The sequence below is a fragment of the Macaca thibetana genome, chromosome X (assembly GCF_024542745.1).
Source record: "Macaca thibetana thibetana isolate TM-01 chromosome X, ASM2454274v1, whole genome shotgun sequence".
In the NCBI taxonomy this organism is placed as follows: Eukaryota; Metazoa; Chordata; class Mammalia; order Primates; family Cercopithecidae; genus Macaca; species Macaca thibetana.
In genome coordinates, this window is record NC_065598.1 from 52749238 (window position 1) to 52767769 (window position 18532).

The window sequence follows — 18532 nt, forward strand, 5'->3', positions numbered from 1 at the left end:
ACTTACTAAGCATTCTTCCCCATGACCAATGTTTATGATCCTGCCAGGGAACACCGCAGTGAGTGAGGCAGAGGGGCCAAGTCTTACGTCAACCCTGAGATACCATGTCCAGCTCAGGGTCTGAGCTCAAGAAAGGTCTGATGGATAAATAAGCAACTTCCCACTGGGCTGAGTGAACTGCACACAGGTCCTGTGCAGGCCTCTTTGCTCCTTTCAGAACAGAAGACTTGGCATCGAGGGTCAGGACCACAGCCTGACATGATAGGGAGAGATAATGAACAGCAGATTGGTCTAAATGTCTCCAAAGTCTCATCCAAGTCTGCTATCTTGACATTCTATGAATCGGAAGGCTGGTGAGCATGAGAAGAGACAGCAAAGGCCAAAATGGCTCCAGGGAGCATGAGAAAAAAGCCAAAGAAAAGCCAAAAGAATTTCTTTTTCCTTAGAGACGGGATCTCGATTTGTTGCCCAGGCTGGTGTGCAGTGGCACAATCATAGTTCACTGTAACCTCAACCTCCCCGGCACAAGTGATCCTCCCGCCTTGACCTCCCAAAGTGCTGGGAGCTACTGTGCCTACCCCAAGAGAATTCTGAAGTTGTCATTTCCTACTACAGGAGTCCTGGAAGGAAGAAAATATTAGGTACCTTTGACCATTAGTTCAGCAGGACTCAATCAGACATTCATTTGTCTACTCAGTATTTATTAAGCAGCTACTATGTGCTGTGCTACGTGTTTCCAAGCTTATAGCTCCTTCACGCATGCCCGCAGCATGTAACACAGAACCTGACACACAAAATGCACTCAATGTATGTCAGTTAAATGTAAATCTGAAGGGGCTCTCGGTCTAACAGAGGGGACATGAGACGTAAACAACCATGAAGGAATAAAAAGGGGCAGAGTGTTCACTGAGAGGGTCAAGGATAGACCAACCATCAGAGACACCAGCAAACAGACAGAAGAGGTAACAGCTGAGTCCAGCCTGGGAACTGGGTACAGCAGCCCAAGAGAAGGGAACAACATGAGCAAAGACTTAGAGGCTAGCAGAAGGCCTGAGCGGGCTAACCAGGGGGACACACGGGTCAGCCTGGCTGAAGCGCAGTCTGTAAAAAGATGAGAGGAAAAAGGCAGACTGGGGACAGATCCTAAGAAGACATTGCAGGGCAGGCAGAGGAGTTTTCGGGCCAAAGAGAGAGTGAAACTACTAGAGCTGGACCGCAGAACATGGTCTGGCTGCACCTCATCAGAGGCTTGATGGAGTGAGAGCAGCAGGGGCAATCTACTAGGAGACCATGGCCAAAATTCAGGGGGTGATGGTGAGAGGGAGCCTGCCTAGAGCAGCGGTCCTGGGAGCTCTGCTGGAGGAAGCTAGAGCCACACACCTGGAGCAGCTCTGGTGCCTTTAAAGCCTGCCTGCGGGAGGCAGTGGTGTACCATAGACTTGGAAGCCAGACAGTTCTGGGCTCCATCTGCCTGAATAACCTTGGGCAGGTCACTGTACCTCTCTGATCCTTGTTTCCTTGTCTGAAAAAATGAAGATAATAGGCCGGGCGCGGTGGTTCATGCCTGTAATCCCAGCACTTTGGGAGGCAGAGGCGGATCACCTGAGGTCAGGAATTCAAGACCAGCCTGACCAACATGGTGAAACCCCATCTCTACTAAAAATACAAAAATTAGTCGGGGGTGGTGGCACGTGCTTGTAGTCCCAGCTACTCGGGAAGCTGAGGCACTAGAATTGCTTGAGCCCGGGAGGCGGAGGTTGCAGTGAGCTGAGAGCATGCCACTGCACTTCAGCCTGGGCGACAGGAGCGAAACTCCATAAAACAAACAATCGAACAAACACACCCATCTGGCAGGGGCTCTGTGCAAATGAGACAAGAAGTAGTGCTCCAGGGTGGGTTAGAACACTGCAGACCCTGCAGCCCAACTCCCTGGGCTCCTCCAGCTCCTTCACAGTTCTGCCATTTATTCATTGAGTGATCCTGGGTATGCTATCCAACCTTTCTGGACCTCAGTTTCCTCATCTGTAAAATGGAGTTAATAACAATATCTACATGAGAGGATTCATGTGGAGACTGAATGAATTAATACATGGAAAGCGCTTAGAACAAATAGTGCTTAGCACACAGTAAGAGCAGTGAAAAAATGTTAGCTATTATTACATAAAGCCACATAGCGTGGGGCCTGGCAGAAGGCTGAGACTCACTCGGTACACGTGTGGCCTCTTCCCCATGCTCCAGGCCTTTATTCTGCTCCCAGCAAATTCAGAGACCACAGTAGGCAGGGGTGGGACAGATGAGGAAAGGGCAGGCAGCAAGTCTGGTCTGACGTCTTCCTCCTGGCAGCCACCTCCATGAAGGGACCACTCACATTCCTTCCATACCCCTCATCCCTCACCTGCCACCCAGGTACTCAACCAGCGGCCTGGCCTGCCCTGATCCCTCCTTCCTCTGAGAACTTCCACTCCTCACCACCGTTGCCACTCATTTTGTCCTGAGCACTGTCTCTATGGCATGGTTAGGCCTGCAACCCTGTCTCCCTGGACGGAGGGGAGCAGGGGTTCTGCAAGCACTAAGAGCGCGGTGTTTGCTCAGCCTGGTGGCCCCTCCTGCACTGTGCACACAGCCAAGAAATGTTTGTAGATGATAACAACCCCATTCTTGCCCCAGATCTAGATAGAGAAGCAAGACTCTCATTCTCATTAAATTCAACATTACCATTTCCTCCCACATGAAGATAATGCTCACAACACAGTGGGAGGGAAGATAAATGGTTTTCCCTCCTGGGAAGCAGAGACACCCCCCGGGAAAAGTACCCAAGACCCCAAAGGAGAGACTTCCCCTGAGCCTCTCCCTGGGCTCGCTGTCTCATGTGCTGTCTCTCAGTGGCCTTAGCCCCGCGGGGAGCATGTTGACATCCCACTGCAAGCAGAGGACAGCATGTGGTAGGCCATACATTGCCCTAGCTGTCAAGAATACCACGTTGGGCCGGGCTTGGTGGCTCAGCGCTTTGGGATGCCAAGGAGGGAGGATCACTTGAGCCCAGGAGTTTGAGAACAGTCTGGGCAACACAGAGAGACCCCGTCTCTGCTTGAAAAATTTGGGGGGATAGCAACCAGAAGGGCCAGCCTGGTGTTCTTTTTTGCAATAATTGCTCACTGCAGCCTCGAACTCCTGAGCTCACTTAAGTGAGCTATGTTTGCAACACTGCACTCCAGCCTGAGTGACAGAGCAAGACCCTGTCCCAAAAACAAACCAAAACCAAAAACCAAAAAAAAAAAACAAAACAAAAAACACCACCAGGCCAGCCCCTCTAGTTGCTATCTCCAAATGTAAGCCAACTTGCGGGGTGGGTGGGGGTGGGGGTAAAGGAAGGAGAGTTGCCACCATACCAGCTTCAGCCCACCACCACCTACAGCAGAGCCTGAGCTGGGCCCATGCGAAAAGCGTGGGAAATGCAGCTCTTCAGTGTGGAGCAACTCAGCAGGGGCCCCTAGCACTCCTATAAATCATTCTAGGTGGCAGAACTGCAAGGGGGCCAAACCAAGATCAAGAACAAAAGCAGAGCTATTCTCCAATCAACCAGGCTTGGGGCGGGTGGGGGGGGGGGTATGTGGACAATTCCAGGTAAAAAGACCTGAGCATTAGTCAGGACCAACGCCTACTAAAAAGCGAGCAAACAAAACCTTCGCATACAGAGGACCCAGGACCAAAAGGAGGTAGGGACGCATCTCACTCTATCTGCACTGGAAAGGCCACACCCTGAGCATAGCAAAAGGGATACTGGCATCCTGAAACCTGTCCAGAGGGGACGGTGCAGGAGGATATGGGAATCCTGGGTGGATGACATGGATGGGGGTGTACATGACAGCTGATGTCCAATGCAGTAGAGGGAAAGTTCACAGGATTGGGAGTCTGTCTTATTAGTCATGTAACCTCCGGTGGGCTTCACTTCTCTGATCCCCCAGTTTCTTCTGCTGTAAAATGTGGATCGTGGTGACAGAAGCACGGGATCATTGGGAGGACTAAAGAAAGTCCCTAGGCACAGCGGAGCCCCCCAACAAGCTGCAGCTCGGCCCAGGCACCACTCTCCCCTCTTCCTCCACCAGGGGGAGCCTGGGGACCAAGAGAGCCCAGCCTATACCCGCTCCACCTCGCCTCCCCCAATGCTGCAGCCTCTGCTGCTAAACTCCCACCCTGCCTGCCCTCGCTTCCAGCGGCTTCTCACCCACTCCTTACAAACCCAGAACAGACCTAGCAGGGGAGTCGCTTGCAGCAGCAGCAGTGATAGCAATGGCTACTGCATCAACAGGCCCTCCTGATGCCAGGCCAGGAGGGAGAGTGGAAAGGAGGGAGACACAGCCTTCTTCCCTGCTGCCGTCAACTCCCCACGCATCCCAGACTCATCTCCTCCTGCTCAAATCCTCTAGAGACCTAAGGCTCTCCTGGCCTCTCCCAGCTCAGTGCCAGTCCAGGTCCTGAGGCTAAGAGACTCCTGTGGGTTGGAGAGCTCTAGAGAAAAAATACCAGGCCTTGGAGACAGGAATACTTGGGTTCTACTCTCAGCTCCATTAGCAACTAGTAGGGTAACCTTGAGTGAGGTCCCTTCATCTAGGAGCCTCAGTTTCCCCATCTCTAAAATGCAGTTGCCAACACTCACTGCAGAAGGCTTGTTGTGAAGTCCAAAAGAGGTAATAATGGGTGTGCAAACAGTTAATATATGGTCAGGAGAGAAACTTAAAGTACTATCTAAACCCCTTTATTAATCCAGTAGGAAATGCAAAGCAAGGAAACGCAACAAGCGACCTGGGGGTTCACAAAAAGAGGGAAGGACCAAGAGGTAGGCCTGCACGGATAGCAGAAACATGGAGCTCAGGAGCAAACAGGCAACCAGTCAGCCAAGAGATTCAGACCAATGTCTGCAGGGTGGAGAGCCAGAGTCATGGAATCCCATAACTGGGGACCGCCAGATCATTTCATTGGGCTTTCTACCTGATTCAGGAATCATGCTTCCTCCAGTTCTCCCAGACTCCCACCCGAGCTCGGCTGAGAGCTCCAGGTCCAGCCAGCTCCCACCTCCATCTCTCGAGGCAGTCCACTGCACCACCAGAAGGCCAGGTTGGAAAGTTCTTCCTAATCTATCTCAAATGTTCTCACTGTTACGGGTTCTGCCCACTGAAGCCACACATAATGAATCCGCTCCCTCTGTCACAGGCCTGACCCCTCTAGAAAAGTCTTCTGCAGCCAGGCTCAAAGACCACCATACCCCATGCAGTCTTCCTCTGCCCCCGGCCCACCACGGCCCTCGCCTGAATGGACCTTGGTCTACCTCTGTCCCTCTTCCAGTGTGGCACCCCAAGGCACACAGTCAGTCCTCCCGGACTGAGCTCGCAGCAGCCCTGCCTGGGCAGGAAAGCCCATTTCCTTTGCCCCCAGACTCCTCAGGGGCAGTCCACACTAAAACTCAGCTTAGGGTGTGCTGCAGTGGAGCCCAGCCGAGCCCTCAAGCTCCAGCTGCTGCTCCTGGGGCCCAGCCATCTCAACCCAGCACCCCAGCCTGCTGCCTCACCACGGGGGAGTTGCAGAGCGCTGTCTCTCGGCAGATTTCCTGAGGCAGAAGGTTTCCCCACCCCCAGCCCAGCCTCCAAGAGACACTCCACTGGTTGTGGCACATGGTAGGACCAGCTGAGCAGTGAGAGGAGGGGGAAGCCTGTCCATTTGCTACAGGACGTCAGACTTGCTCTGTAGTGTGGCTGGATTAAACACAGAACCATCAAATCTGAGCTGGAGGGGTACTTCAAGAGTATCCAAGGCAGACCTTGCCATTTAAAAAGACACGGGGGAACTGATGGCCTAAGAGAGAAAGAGACTCAGTCAAGGTCACAAAGCCAATCTGCAACACAGCTGAAAGGGGAACTCAGGTCTCCCAACTCCCAGCTCAGTGTTCCTTCGAATACAGCAGAAAAGAAATAAGGGAGCCTTTAGGGCAGCCTTGAGAGCCTGCACGCCCTTGACTCTCTCAGCCTGATACATGTATCCCAATCAGCTCACCGTGGTATCTACACAGAAAAAGTGGACCCAGCCCATGTCCCACCAACCCAAGAGACAGTGCCAAGGTGTCCCAAATAGACACACAGACCCCAGTGCAGGAACTGGAACCGATTCAGCAGAGGGGCCATCTAGACTTCCCTTCCCGGTAGGGCTCTTTAAATGGGTGTTGTTTTCCTTGAAGGGTGGAGAGGGGGTGGACTTTGAGGAACTAGCCAAGGGCTTGGCCTCCATCTTTGCTCCCCCATCTTTGCTCCCCTCGGCCAGAATGTGCTGCAGTTCCCCTCAGAGGGATGTCTCAGCCTCCAGCAGCCATTCTGGTCCCCACCTGCCTCTCTGGTAAGGGATGGAGCTGAGGCAGCCAGAGGAGAAAAGATCAGGCAAAAAGAAAACGAAAAAAAAAAAAAAAAAAGGCGGGGGTGGGGGGTCTTTCTCTCCCCTGGGGCTCTGAGTAGACACCCTCGCCGACCATAAAAATTCCAATCAGCATATCCAAAATAAATAAATAAATGAAAACCCATCTTCTGGCAAGGATGCAGCTAGGGGTTGAAGAAGTGGAGGCGGGGGAGGCGACGATGATTGCTCTAGTCCCTCGCTGGCCGTGGTACCGGGAAAGAAGAGACGCCTGCACTCATCTGGCCAACCCCGTCTGGGGTGGCCAGGGAAGGGGTGTCGGCTGGATAAGGGGGACCGGGCTTCTCCTCTCCTGGCGGGTTGGGACAGGAGAGGAAGACACGGAACCAGACACTGGCTTCTTACTCTATCAGCTGGACAAGTTGGAGAGGGATCTAGAGGGAAGAGCCAGGGGTACAAACACACATTCCTTACTTTCTCTGGAGGGTCGTGGCCGGGCTGGTGCTGGTACTAGTGCTGTGGCCTCCGCCGGCGCCGGGACTGGAGCTCCTGGATGCGCCACGGCTCAGCTGGCCCCGCTCCCGCGGTGGCCGCGGCCCCACGCCCACCGCCGCCGAATAGCCCGCTTCCTTCTCGCGGCCCGGGTGCGCCGACCCGGCCTCCCGCCCGCCACGCTCGCGACCCAGGGCTGGGTTCTCGTGGTGCAGGTGGCACTGGGCCACGTCACGCTCGCGAGCTGTGTAACCGGTAGTGTCCTGGAGCGGGTAGGAGGCGTCCCGCTCCTTGTCCCGATACACAGCCTCCCGATTCTGGTAGGCGCCTTCGCGGTTCGGGTAGCCCACGTCCCGGGCCGCCTGGTGGAACTGGCTCTCCCGCAGCTCGCGGTGGTGGAACTGGGTCTCGCGCAGGTTCTGGTACTGGCTCTCGCGGCCCGGGCTATCCCGCGCGCCGTGGGGGTCCCGGTGCAGCTCCCCGCGGTGCAGCTGGCTCTCCTCTCGCAGGTCGCGGTTCTCCTGGGTGAGCTGGTCCAGCTGGCCCTCCAGCTCCTCGATGCGCCGCCGCTGGGTCTCCAGCAGCTGCTGCTGGCTCTCGATAATGTTGTTCAGCTCCAGCAGGTACTCCACGGCCCGATTTGGGCTTTCGGATCCCGGGCCGCCCGGGGGCCCCGACCCCGCCTCCATCCTGGCGGCCCAGGGGCAGGGGAACGGGCAGGAGAGCCCGGTCCCCGCTCTCTCACGGCGCCACCCTCCCCCGGGCCCAGCCGGGGGAGGGGGCCGGCGGGACGCGAGGGCGCGCACCGGGCTTGAGGGCCCGGGGGCCCTAGGGGGCCCGGGAGACAGCGCTGGGGCCGGCGGCTCGGGGAGCAGGAGCTGAGGCTGCCGCCGCTGCCGCCGCCACCACCACCACCACAGCCACTGCTCGGGAGGACGCGGCCCACGGCGCTCCGCCCGCTGCGGAGTCACTGCGCAGCGCGGCCGCGCGGGACCGCCCCGGCCGCCGGCCCGCCCCCCGCCCCTGCCCCCATCCGGCTCGCCCGGCCCGCCCCCGCGCGCCCCACCTGCGGCTGCCACCCGCACCCGCAGCTGGACTGGCCCCAAGGCACCGGCGCCCGGCCAGGGCCAGCCCCATCACAGCCCGCAAGAGATCTCTCCATTCCACCCGTCCCAGGGTCCTCACTTAACGAAGCCTAAAGAAGAGCTCCTTACCAGAGTCCGCCAGTCCCTCGGGCTAGGGATCTTCATCCAAAGCCATCCCGGGAGGAACCCCCATCCCAGGCAGTCCCCGGGTCCAGACGACCCGTGGACTCCCCATCCCCTAGGTCTGCCAGTCCCAACCAGTGTCAGATTCCCCTTCCTAGCCAACCCCTGTGTCTCCTACCTCAGGCGACCTCCCTCCAGCCCCCATCATGGGCAGTCGTCCCTGAGTCTCCCATCCTAGCCAGTCCCTTGACTGTCTGCAGCTGCCCTCATCCCAGGCATCCCTTGGGACTCCCAGAGGATGCACACACACACTCATGCACAACATCGCAGGCAGCTCCCACTCCAGCCAGCCCTTACACTCTCCATTCAAACCAGTGCCCAGATCTCCTACCCCACCCAACCCCAGATTTCCCCATCTCAGCCAGTCCTCGGGTCCTCTAACCAAGGCAGTCCAGGATCTCTCAACTCAACAAGCCCTGGGACTCCACATCACAGCCAGTCTTGGGATCAAGGCTCCATTCATTCAACCAACCCTCATTTCCTGCTCTCCTTTAGAAATGCTCTCCCCATTCACTCCATCATCCCCATACACTGAAACTGTACCCGTCCTTCAAGACTTAACTCAAATGCCACCTTACTGAAGCCAACCCTGATTTCCTCAGCCAACAGTGCGAGGTGCTTCTCTCTCTCTCTCTCTCTCTCCTCTTGACCTCCTGCTGCACTCCCTATCTTGTGGCATTTGTGGAACAAGTGGAACTTGCTTTACAGCACATTCGTTTGTGTTCTTGTTTTTATGTCCTCTGCGAGACGGATCTCCTTAAAGACAGAAACGTGTCTTAATTTATCTTTGTGAGCAGGTTGGGTTAGAGGAGAAAACATGAGTTTTACAGTCAGACAAAACTGAGTTTAAATTCCATCTTCTCCTCTCTTAATTTCAATTTCCCTATCAATAACAGCTACCTGACTGGGTGGTCTTCGATAAAAGCATGCAAAAACACCTTGCACAGAAAAGACAACCCACAGAATGAGAGAAAGTATTTGCAAATCATGTATCTGATAAGGGACTTGTACGTAGAATATATAAAGAACTCTTACAGCAAAAAAAAAAAAAGATAACTAATTTTTTTTTAAATGGGCAAGGAATTTGAATAAACATTTCTCCAAAGAAGATATACAAATGGTCAATAAGCACATGAAAAGATGCTCAACATCATTAGCCATCAGGGAGATGCAAATCAAAACCACAATGAGCTCTCCGTGCTACCCATCAGGCATTTCCTGCCTTCTCCCATAACCTAAAGGGAAACTTTCACAGTGTCTGGAGACCTTAATGTCCTGCAGATGAAGGAAGACGATATCCTCAAATTCCTTGCAGCAGCACCCCACTTGAATGGCACCAACCTTGACTTCCAAATGGAACAGTACATCTACAAAAGGAAAAGTGATGGCATCTACATCATAAATCTGAAGAGGACCTGGAAGAAGCTTCTGCCATTGTTGCCACTGAAAACCAGACTGATGTTAGTGTTATATCTTCCAGGAATACTGGCCAGTGGGTTGTGCTAAAGTTTGCTGTTTCCACTGGGGCCACTCTTATTGCTGGGCGCTTCACTCCCGGAACTTTCACTAACCAGATCCAGGCAGCCTTCCAGGAGCCACGTCTGCTGGTGGTTACTGATCCCAGGGCTGACCACTAACCTCTCACAGAGGCATCTTATATTAACTTGCCTACCATTGCTCTGGGTCACACAGAGTCTCCCCTGCACTGTGTGGACACTGCCATCCCATGCAACAACACGGGAGTTCCCTCAGGGGGTCTAGTGTAATGGATGCTCGCCCAGGAGGTTCTGCACGTGCATTGTACCACCTCCCATGAACACCCATGGGAGTTATGCCTGATCTCTATTTCTGCAGAGATCCTGAAAAGATTGAAAAGGAAGAGCAGGCTGCTGCGGAAAAGGCTGTGACCAAGGAGGAACTTCAGGGTGTATGGATTGCGCCAGCTCCTGAGTCTACTGCTATTCAACCTGAGGGTGCAGATTGGTCTGAAGGTGTGCAGGTGCTCTTTGTACCTATTCAATAATTCTCTGCTCAACTTTGGAGCACTCAGCCTGCCACTGGAGGCTGGTCTGTAGCAGTTACTCTCAGATAGCTGAATGGATAGGAATAACCACTGAGTGGTCTTAAGCTGTTCTTCCACAGGCTCTTGAACAGAAAACGGAAATCAAGTTGATGGAAAATAAACATCAGTTTCTTAAACACACACACACACACACAGAGGGGGAGGGGGAGATAGAGAGAGAGAGAGATACTACTTCACATCCACTATGATCGCTAAAATCCACAGAACAGACAATGAGAAGTGTTAGCGAGCATGTGGAGAAATTGGAACCCTCATTCATTGCGGATGGGAATGTAACATGGTGCAGTCACTTTGGAAAACAGTCTGGCAGTTCCTCAAAATGTTAAACATAGAGTTACCATATGATCCAGGGATTCCACTCCTAGGTATATATCCAAGAGAGATGAAAACATACATCTACACAAAAACTTGTACATGAATGTTCACAGCAGCATTATTTGTAATAGCCTGAAAGTGGAAGCAACCAAATGCTCATCAGTTGATGAATGGATACACAAAATGTGGTATGACCACACAGTGGAATAGCATTCAGTCATTAAAAAGGAATCAAGAACTAATACATACTAAAACGTGGATGAACCTTGAAAACATTATGCTAATGAGAGAAACCAGTCACAAAAGACCACATATTGTATGATTCCTTTTATATGAAATCTTAGAATAGGCACATCTATAGAGACAGAAATTAGAGTAATGGTTGCCGGGGGCTGGAGTGTGAGTGGCAAAATGGGGAAAGATTGCTAACGGGTATGGGGCTTTTTTGGAGGGCGATAAAAATGTTCTAAAATGAGGCTGGTCCAAAGGCAGTGAGTTATCTCAAATGGTTGTTCACAGTCAATTACAGATCGAACTCCTTGTTCTACTCTTTTCCCATCTCTCACTACGGCACTTGACTAATCTTAAAAAAAAAAAAAAAAAGAAGGCCGGGCGCGGTGGCTCAAGCCTGTAATCCCAGCACTTTGGGAGGCCGAGACGGGTGGATCACGAGGTCAGGAGTTCAAGACCATCCTGGCTAACATGGTGAAACCTTGTCTCTACTAAAAAATACAAAAAACTAGCCAGGCGAGGTGGTGGGCGCCTGTAGTCCCAGCTACTCGGGAGGCTGAGGCAGGAGAATGGCGTAAACCCGGGAGGCGGAGCTTGCAGTGAGCTGAGATCCGGCCACTGCACTCCAGCCTGGGTGACAGAGCCAGACTCCGTCTCAAAAAAAAGAAAAAGAAAAAGAAAATGTTCTAAAATTAAACTGTGATGATGGCTGCACAATCCTGTCCATATGCTAAAAACCACTGAATTGTACCCTTTACAAGGGTGAATGTTATGTTATATTAATTACATCTCAATAAAGCTTTATTAAAAAACAACACCTTGCACAGAGCTATCACATAACAACAAATACAATGGTAATAGTTAACATGTCTCTGGCGCTTACTGTGTGCCAGGCACTGTGCTACACGCTTTACAAATAAGGACTCACTTAACCCTCATGACAATCCTATGAGGTAGGTACTGTTATTACCTCCCAGCTTACAGATGAGGGAAGTGAAACAGAGAGGTTGAGTGACTTGCCCAGGGTCACACAGAGGCATAGTGAGGATACTCAGATGATTCATTCTCACTTCTCACTTTATATTTTCCCTCAGTACCTCGTACAAAATAAGTGCTCCATAAATGTTAAAGTAATACAGTATATCCACCAAATATGTCCATTCATCCAACAAACACTTGCAGAACATTATGTTCTAGGTAATATGTACGTTCCCATCCTTATCTTGCTTCTTCTATTGTTCAGATGTCCTGTGGAGTTGAAAGCAGATGGGTATTTAGATTCATTTACAAACCATTTTGAGTGTCTACAATGAGTAAAGCACTGCTGTCGACCACTGAAGATATAGCAATGAACAAAAAAGAACAACGATCCTTAACCTCATAGTGCTAACATTCTAGTGGGAGAGAGAGACAAGAAGCAAATGGAATATGTAGGGCACATTGGATGGCAAATGAGGTTGAATAATGTCCCCCCAAAATTCATGTCCACACAGAAACTGAATGTGACCTTATTTGAAATAAGGGTCTTTGCAGACATAATCAACTTAAGATGAGATCACACTGGATGAGTACAGGCCTTAATGCAGTGACTAGTGTCCTTAAAAGAAGAAGGAAAATTAGATGCAGAAACACACATACGTGAGGAGAACGCTGCATGAATCTAGCCATAGAGATTGGAAAGATGAATCTATAAGCTGAGGAATGCCAAGGACTGCCACAGTCACTAGATGCTGTAAACCACAAGGAAGGATTCTCTCCTAGAGCCTTCAGGGGGAGTATGGCCGCGTTGACACCTGGATTTTGGACTCTCACCCTCCAGGGCTGTGAGGGAAACCACTTCTGTTGTTGTAAGCACCCTGTCTGTGGTATTTTGTTATGGCAGCCCTGGGACACTAATACAGACGGTGATGGGTGCTCTGGAGAAAGACAAGGCAGCAAAAGATGATAGAGAGGCTTTGGTGAATCAGATACAGCCTCTGCCCTCAGGGAGCTCCCAATCTACTCAGAGAGTCACAACCATAAGTCACAAACATGACTAATGAGACAGAATGTACAAAACGCTAGAGCTGAGGCACAAGGATGGCGGGGAAGGGTTGGGAGGTCTTTATGGATGTGAAGGTCTTTGAGCTAAGCTAGGATTTCAACAGGTAGAAGGTACTAGAACTGGGCAAGACCTGCTAATAGGAACCCTGTGCCTGTGAGGAAAGGAACAGGGTCAGGAAAACAGTGTCTGTTTAGGAAACCACGTGTAGTTTGGTTGAAGACAGCACAAGAGACATATGTGGTGTGTGTATGTATGTGTGTAGCAAGGGATGGGAGATGGGAAGACAGAGCTTGATTCAGCTTAGAGAAGACTCCATTGCCAAACTGAAGGATCTGGATCTTCCCTTAGAGGCAATGAAAAGCCATGAAAGGTTTTTGAGCAGGAGAGTCACATGGTAGGAAGAGTGACATGGTGGGAGGGGAGGGACCCACGTGGATATTGCACGCACCGAGTATCACACACTACAAGGTGAGTTTAGCATTGGTTCATTGTTGTTGTTCATCAAAAACTGTGGTACTACCTTCTTTACCCACCTGCTGCCTCCCAGAGTCATTTCCCAGAAGCCTCAGTCCCTGGGACCAGCTTTGCCAAGGAACGTGGAGCTAGAGCAGGAAAGAGCCTTAAAAACCACATCTCACCACTGCCAGGATCCAGTCAACAGGAACCCGTCAGAATACTGAGAACCATGAAGCATTTGCCTCAGATCCAAAGGTGGCATCTGTTCAAATTGGTTTTTCCTACTGGATCCTCACAGCTCTCTCCCTTCCGTGAGCAGACCTTTTCTCCTAAACCCGTTAGCTGCCAAGCACGAGGTGGGAAAATCAAAATGAAAAAAACACTGGTCTGGCTGGGCACGGTGGCTCACACCTGTAGTCCCAGTACTTTGGGAGCCGGAGGTGGGAGGATCGCTTGAAGCCAGGAGTTTGAGACCAGCCTGGCCATCATGGTTAAACTCTGTCTCTACAAAAATTAGCCAAACGTGGTGGCGCACACCTGTAATCCCAGCTACTGGGGAGGTTGAGGCAGGAGAATCGCTTGAACCCAAGAGGCGGAGGTTGCAGTGAGCTGAGATCGTGCCGCTGTACTCCAGCCTGGGTGATAAAGCGAGACTCTGTCTCAAAAAAAAAAAAAAAAAATTGGTCTTTCTCTCAGACTTTACAGTCCAGAATATCAGAGCTGAAAGGAAGGAACTTACAGGTGAGTTCCTTCTCCAGATAAGAACACTGAGGACCAGAGACAAGTGATTTGCACACAATTGCTATGATCAGTCACCACTAGGCTATGACCCTTTTCTTAGGCTATTTCCACACAATTGCTATGATCAGTCACCACTAGGCTATGACCCTTTTCTTAGGCTATTTCCCGCAGTCTGGTGTTCCAAAGAGTCTTAAGATTGCAGACTTTACAGGGCAGAAAGGTAGGAAAGTAGCCATCTGTGAGGAACATAGAAGAAAAAAGAAAGGGAAAAGGAAGATTCTCTTCTCTGTGGGGATCCCTATAGAGATAGCAGTGCTTAAAACTGAGACTGCATTTGGCTAATTAATTAATTATCCTTCCAGCCCCCTTTCCCCTAGTGGGGGAAGGGGTGAGACGAAACCAAAATACCTATCGGTCTCAAACAGCTGCACAGAAAGCAAGTCTAATAGGCAAGTCTGGGGTTTCGTTTTAGGAAAATTTTCTCTCTGAAGATGATTTGTAAGCTTGATCCTGTCAGAACATAAAACCACATAACCCAATGTGTTTCCAATTTTGTCCTAGCTGCCATAAAACTTTGAGCCAAATTCAGAGTCCAATTATAATCCAGTTCATTTTAGGTACCTGGCAACATCTATTCGTGCTTCCTTTACATGGTCTCTGGTCTGTTTTCTTCCACATTTTTATCCCTAATTGTCTTTCTTTCATGTTATAAACTGATGAGTCGCCTAATATCCTCTTTAAAGTAGGCGGGATATAAATCTTACATAAACTAAACTATATTTACAGATGCTAAGGGGATTTGAAACAATGAAGAACATTTGAAGGAACAGATGATATTTGGCCTAGAGGAGAGCAGGCTTATGAGGACATGATTACTGTCTTCAAATATCCAATAGGCTGTCAGGGGGGCAATGTAGTGGAATTATTCTGCTTGGCTCCAAAGGGCACAGCCAGAAGCAATGGGTGAAAATTACTAGGAGATGATCCCAGAGGGAAGAAAGCTCTCACAGGCGATGCTTGGCGAAGATGGCGAGTTCACTGTCATTGGAGGTCTTCAAGTAGTGGCTGGACAGCCTCATCAGGAGGGTCTGTTGCCTAGGGAATGGAAACACTAAATGGAGGAGTTGAATAAGATAATTTTGGCCAGGCACAGTGGCTCACGCCTGTAATCCCAGTACTTTCAGAAGCTAAGGTGGGAGGATCACTTAAGCTCAGGAGTTCGAGACCAGCATGGGCAATGTAGTGAGACCCTGTCTCTACCGAAAAAAAAAAAAAAAAAATTAGCTGAATGTGGTGGCATGCATCTGTGGTCCCAGCTACTTAGGAGACTGAGGCAGGAGGATTGCTTGAGGCCAGGAGGTTGAGGCTGCAGTGAACTATAATTGTGCCACTGCACTTCATCCTGGGAGACAGGGCAAGACCTTGTCTCTAAAAAAGAAAAAAAAAAAAAAAAAAGATAATTTTAAAGGCTCCTTCCAGCCCTGATTTGCACTACACAGTCCTAGATGTAGAAAAGAAGTCTGGCCGGGAGGTAAGGAGGGGGGACAGGAAAAAAAGAAACAAAGGTCCTTTGAATACTGGAACATTCCAGCCAGAAGCAATGAACCCTGACAGCCCCTGAGACACTCCTAAAAGGAAGAATGGTCCATACACAGAACTCAAGCCTGCATTTCCCCAGTCCTACTGCATGTAACTCCTACAGGGCAGGAGAAATCGAAAAATCTGTTCCATTGCTCTCCACTGACATCTAACTGGCTATTATTCAAGGAAGAACAGGTCAACACTGCTGGAGCGGAAAGAACCTTAGAGATCATGTAATCCAAACCCCTCATTTTATAACCGGATGAAAAGAGGCTCAGACAGTGAAAAGGACTTGTCTCCTTGTTCACTACTCCACCAGGGCTGTGGTGGAGTTCACTGTCATTGGAGGTCTTCAAAGAGTGGCTGGACAACCTCAGCAGGAGGGTCTGTTGCCTAAGGAATGGAAACACTAAATGGAGGAGTTGAATAAGATAATTTTGGCCAGGCACAGTGGCTCACGCCTGTAATCCCAGCACTTTGAGAAGCTAAGGTGGGAGGATCACTTAGGCACAGGAGTTCAAGACCAGTGTGGGCAACATAGTGAGGCCCTATCTCACTGAAAAAAAAATTGGCTGGATGTGGTGGCATGCATCTGTGGTCCCAGCTACTTAGGAGACTGAGGCAGGAGGACTGCTTGAGGAGGGCAGAGACAGTTTTGTTGACCTTTCAATCCCCCAACCAGGCTTGGCCGTGGGTTCTTGCCCACTGTAGGTGAACAGTAAGCAGTTGGAAAATGGAACTGAATTGCCCAGAGGCGCTGCAAGCAGAAGCTAGGCCTTTCAACCCCCAACCTATGATGCTTTCCATAACAAAATCTCATTCAATTCAGTTCAACAAACATTTATTGGTTTCTCTATGTGCCAGACCTGGAGCTACAGTAAAAGAGAAACCAGAGGCAAGCTGTGCCCTCAAGAAGCAAACGTTCCTCCAGGGAGCTAGGCTCTTCCCACTTCAGGCCCTGCACACCTGCTGTTCCTTTGGTGAGGAAAGTTCTCTTTGCTGCCTTTGCCCACTTAACTGCCTATTCATCCTTCAAATCTCAGATCAAATGATGGCTCATCAGTCGCCCTTTCTCTCACTCCCAAACTGGGCAGATCCCTCTGATACATTCTCTCAGTGAGTCCTTTTCGTTCCTGAACTTAGCAAGTTTGTAATTCTATATTGATTTGTGCAGTTCTTGGTTTGCTAATCTCCTACCTCCTCATTAGACTGTTAGCTCTACAAGGGCAGATGCTGTGTTTTGCTCCACACTGTGTACCATAAGCCTGGCCAAAACCCAGGAGAAGCAGTCCGTGTTTGTTGAATGCATGAATTGACAACCTAATCGGGTATGTAGACAGATAAATCATAACTATAATCCAATGTGATAAGAAGTATAAGGTAATAGAGAAATCATTTCTTTCTCTCTTTTTCTTTTCTTTCTTTTTTTTTTTTTTTTGAGACAGAGTTTCACTCTTGTTGCCCAGGCTGGAGTGCAATGGCGCGATCTCGGCTCACTGCAACCTCCACCTCCCAGGTTCAAGCGATTCTCCTGCCTCAGCCTCCCCAGTAGCTGGGATTACAGGTGTGTGCTACCACACCCGGCTAATTTTGTATTTTTGTAGAGACGGGGTTCCTCCATGTTGGTAAGTCTGGTTTCGTACTACCGACCTCAGGTGATCTGCGTGCCTTGGCCTCCCAAATTGTTGGGATTACAGGTGTGAGCCACCGCACCTGGCCGAAATCATTTCTTTAGAAAGGAGGAGGCCAGCTCCTGCATCTATGGAGCTGGCCTTGGCTAGCCTTGCAGAATGCATATACGGCCAGACAATCAAAGCATGGCGCAAACAGTATAGCCTCATGAAAGCGCCCGTTGTGTTCAGACAAACCAAAGCTACTTGTCAACATCTCTCCATTTCCCCAGTCCCCTAGGAAGCAGGCATTTCTGCCACAGTGGGACAGCCTGGCCACCACCTGCTGATCTGGATTTGGGCACAATCGGCAGTGAGACCACAGGGCAGAACTGAAAGGAAACTCCTGGAATTCGGAGTTCACAAATCTCTCTCTTTCTCAGGATTCTGCTCTCCAGGAGAAAGAATGAGAGATCTGATTGGGGCCGGGTGCGGTGGCTCACGCCTGTAATCCCAGCACTTTGGGAGGCCAAGCCAAGTGGATCACCTAAGGTCAGGAGTTCGAGACCATCCTGGCCAACATGGTAAAACCCCGTCTCCACTAAAATACAAAAAATTAGCTGGGCGTGTTGGTGCGCGCCTATAGTCCCAGCTACTCGGGAGACTGAGGCAGGGGAATCGCTTGAACCCGGGAGGCAGAGGTTGCAGCAAGCTGAGATCGCGCCACTGCACTCCAGCCTGGCAACAGAGCGAGATTCTGTCTCAAAAAAAAAAAAAAAAGAGAGAGATCTGATTGGTCCTGGAATGAGGGATCAGTTCTGCACCTTTCCGGTGGGGTAAGACCTACTCCCAGGCATAAGAAAGTATTGCCCTCTAGTGGTAATAATAATGATAATGATGATGATAATGATAATGATAACAACAACTAGTGGATGTGGTCCTTGCTTGAGAGATCAACCATACCCGTTTGCCCAAGATTGTTTTATCACTTGAAGGACCCACATCTCAAGAAACCTCTGAGTCTCAGGCAAGCCTACTCCTTGATGGTGTTCAATGCACTCGTATACACATGATCTCATTACACGGCTCCAAACCCTCGATGCCAGGAATCAGGATTCAGTCTCCACAGATCTGTAGAGCTTTAGAGATCCAGCCCATTTTCCAGATGAGGAAACAAAGCCCAAAAGAAGGGAAAGAATTTCCTTCTTCAGCATTACGTTACAAATTAATGGCAGAACGAGAATCAGCATCTAGGTGTCCAGGCCCACAGCCCCGGGCACTGTTGCCCCTGGCTGGCATGCCCTCAGCTACT

General features: G+C 50.5%; 2 protein-coding genes and 1 pseudogene across 7 annotated transcripts in view; 2 read left to right on the forward strand and 1 right to left on the reverse strand.

Annotated features, from left to right (window-relative positions):
* The window catches only part of IQSEC2 (IQ motif and Sec7 domain ArfGEF 2), a 91801-nt gene extending 83985 nt beyond the window's left edge, over positions 1-7816 (reverse strand). For both annotated transcript variants that reach the window (XM_050776820.1, XM_050776817.1), the window contains exon 1: positions 6874-7816. In XM_050776820.1, the coding sequence (XP_050632777.1) occupies positions 6874-7580 (707 nt within the window). In that variant the 5' untranslated portion in view covers positions 7581-7816. The remainder of the gene's footprint in view (positions 1-6873) is intronic.
* Positions 1-18532, forward strand: part of TSR2 (TSR2 ribosome maturation factor) — a 1158091-nt gene that overhangs the window by 32260 nt on the left and 1107299 nt on the right. The window contains exon 1 of one of the 5 annotated variants that reach the window (XM_050777070.1): positions 14935-14938. The exons of 3 other annotated variants lie outside the window; for them this stretch is intronic. The gene's annotated coding sequence lies outside the window, so the exon portion shown is untranslated. Of the gene's footprint in view, positions 1-14934; positions 14939-15567; positions 15572-18532 lie in introns of those variants that run through there. One more of the 5 variants, XM_050777072.1, reaches the window with a different exon arrangement.
* LOC126945778 (40S ribosomal protein SA-like) lies at positions 9346-10182 on the forward strand (annotated as a pseudogene).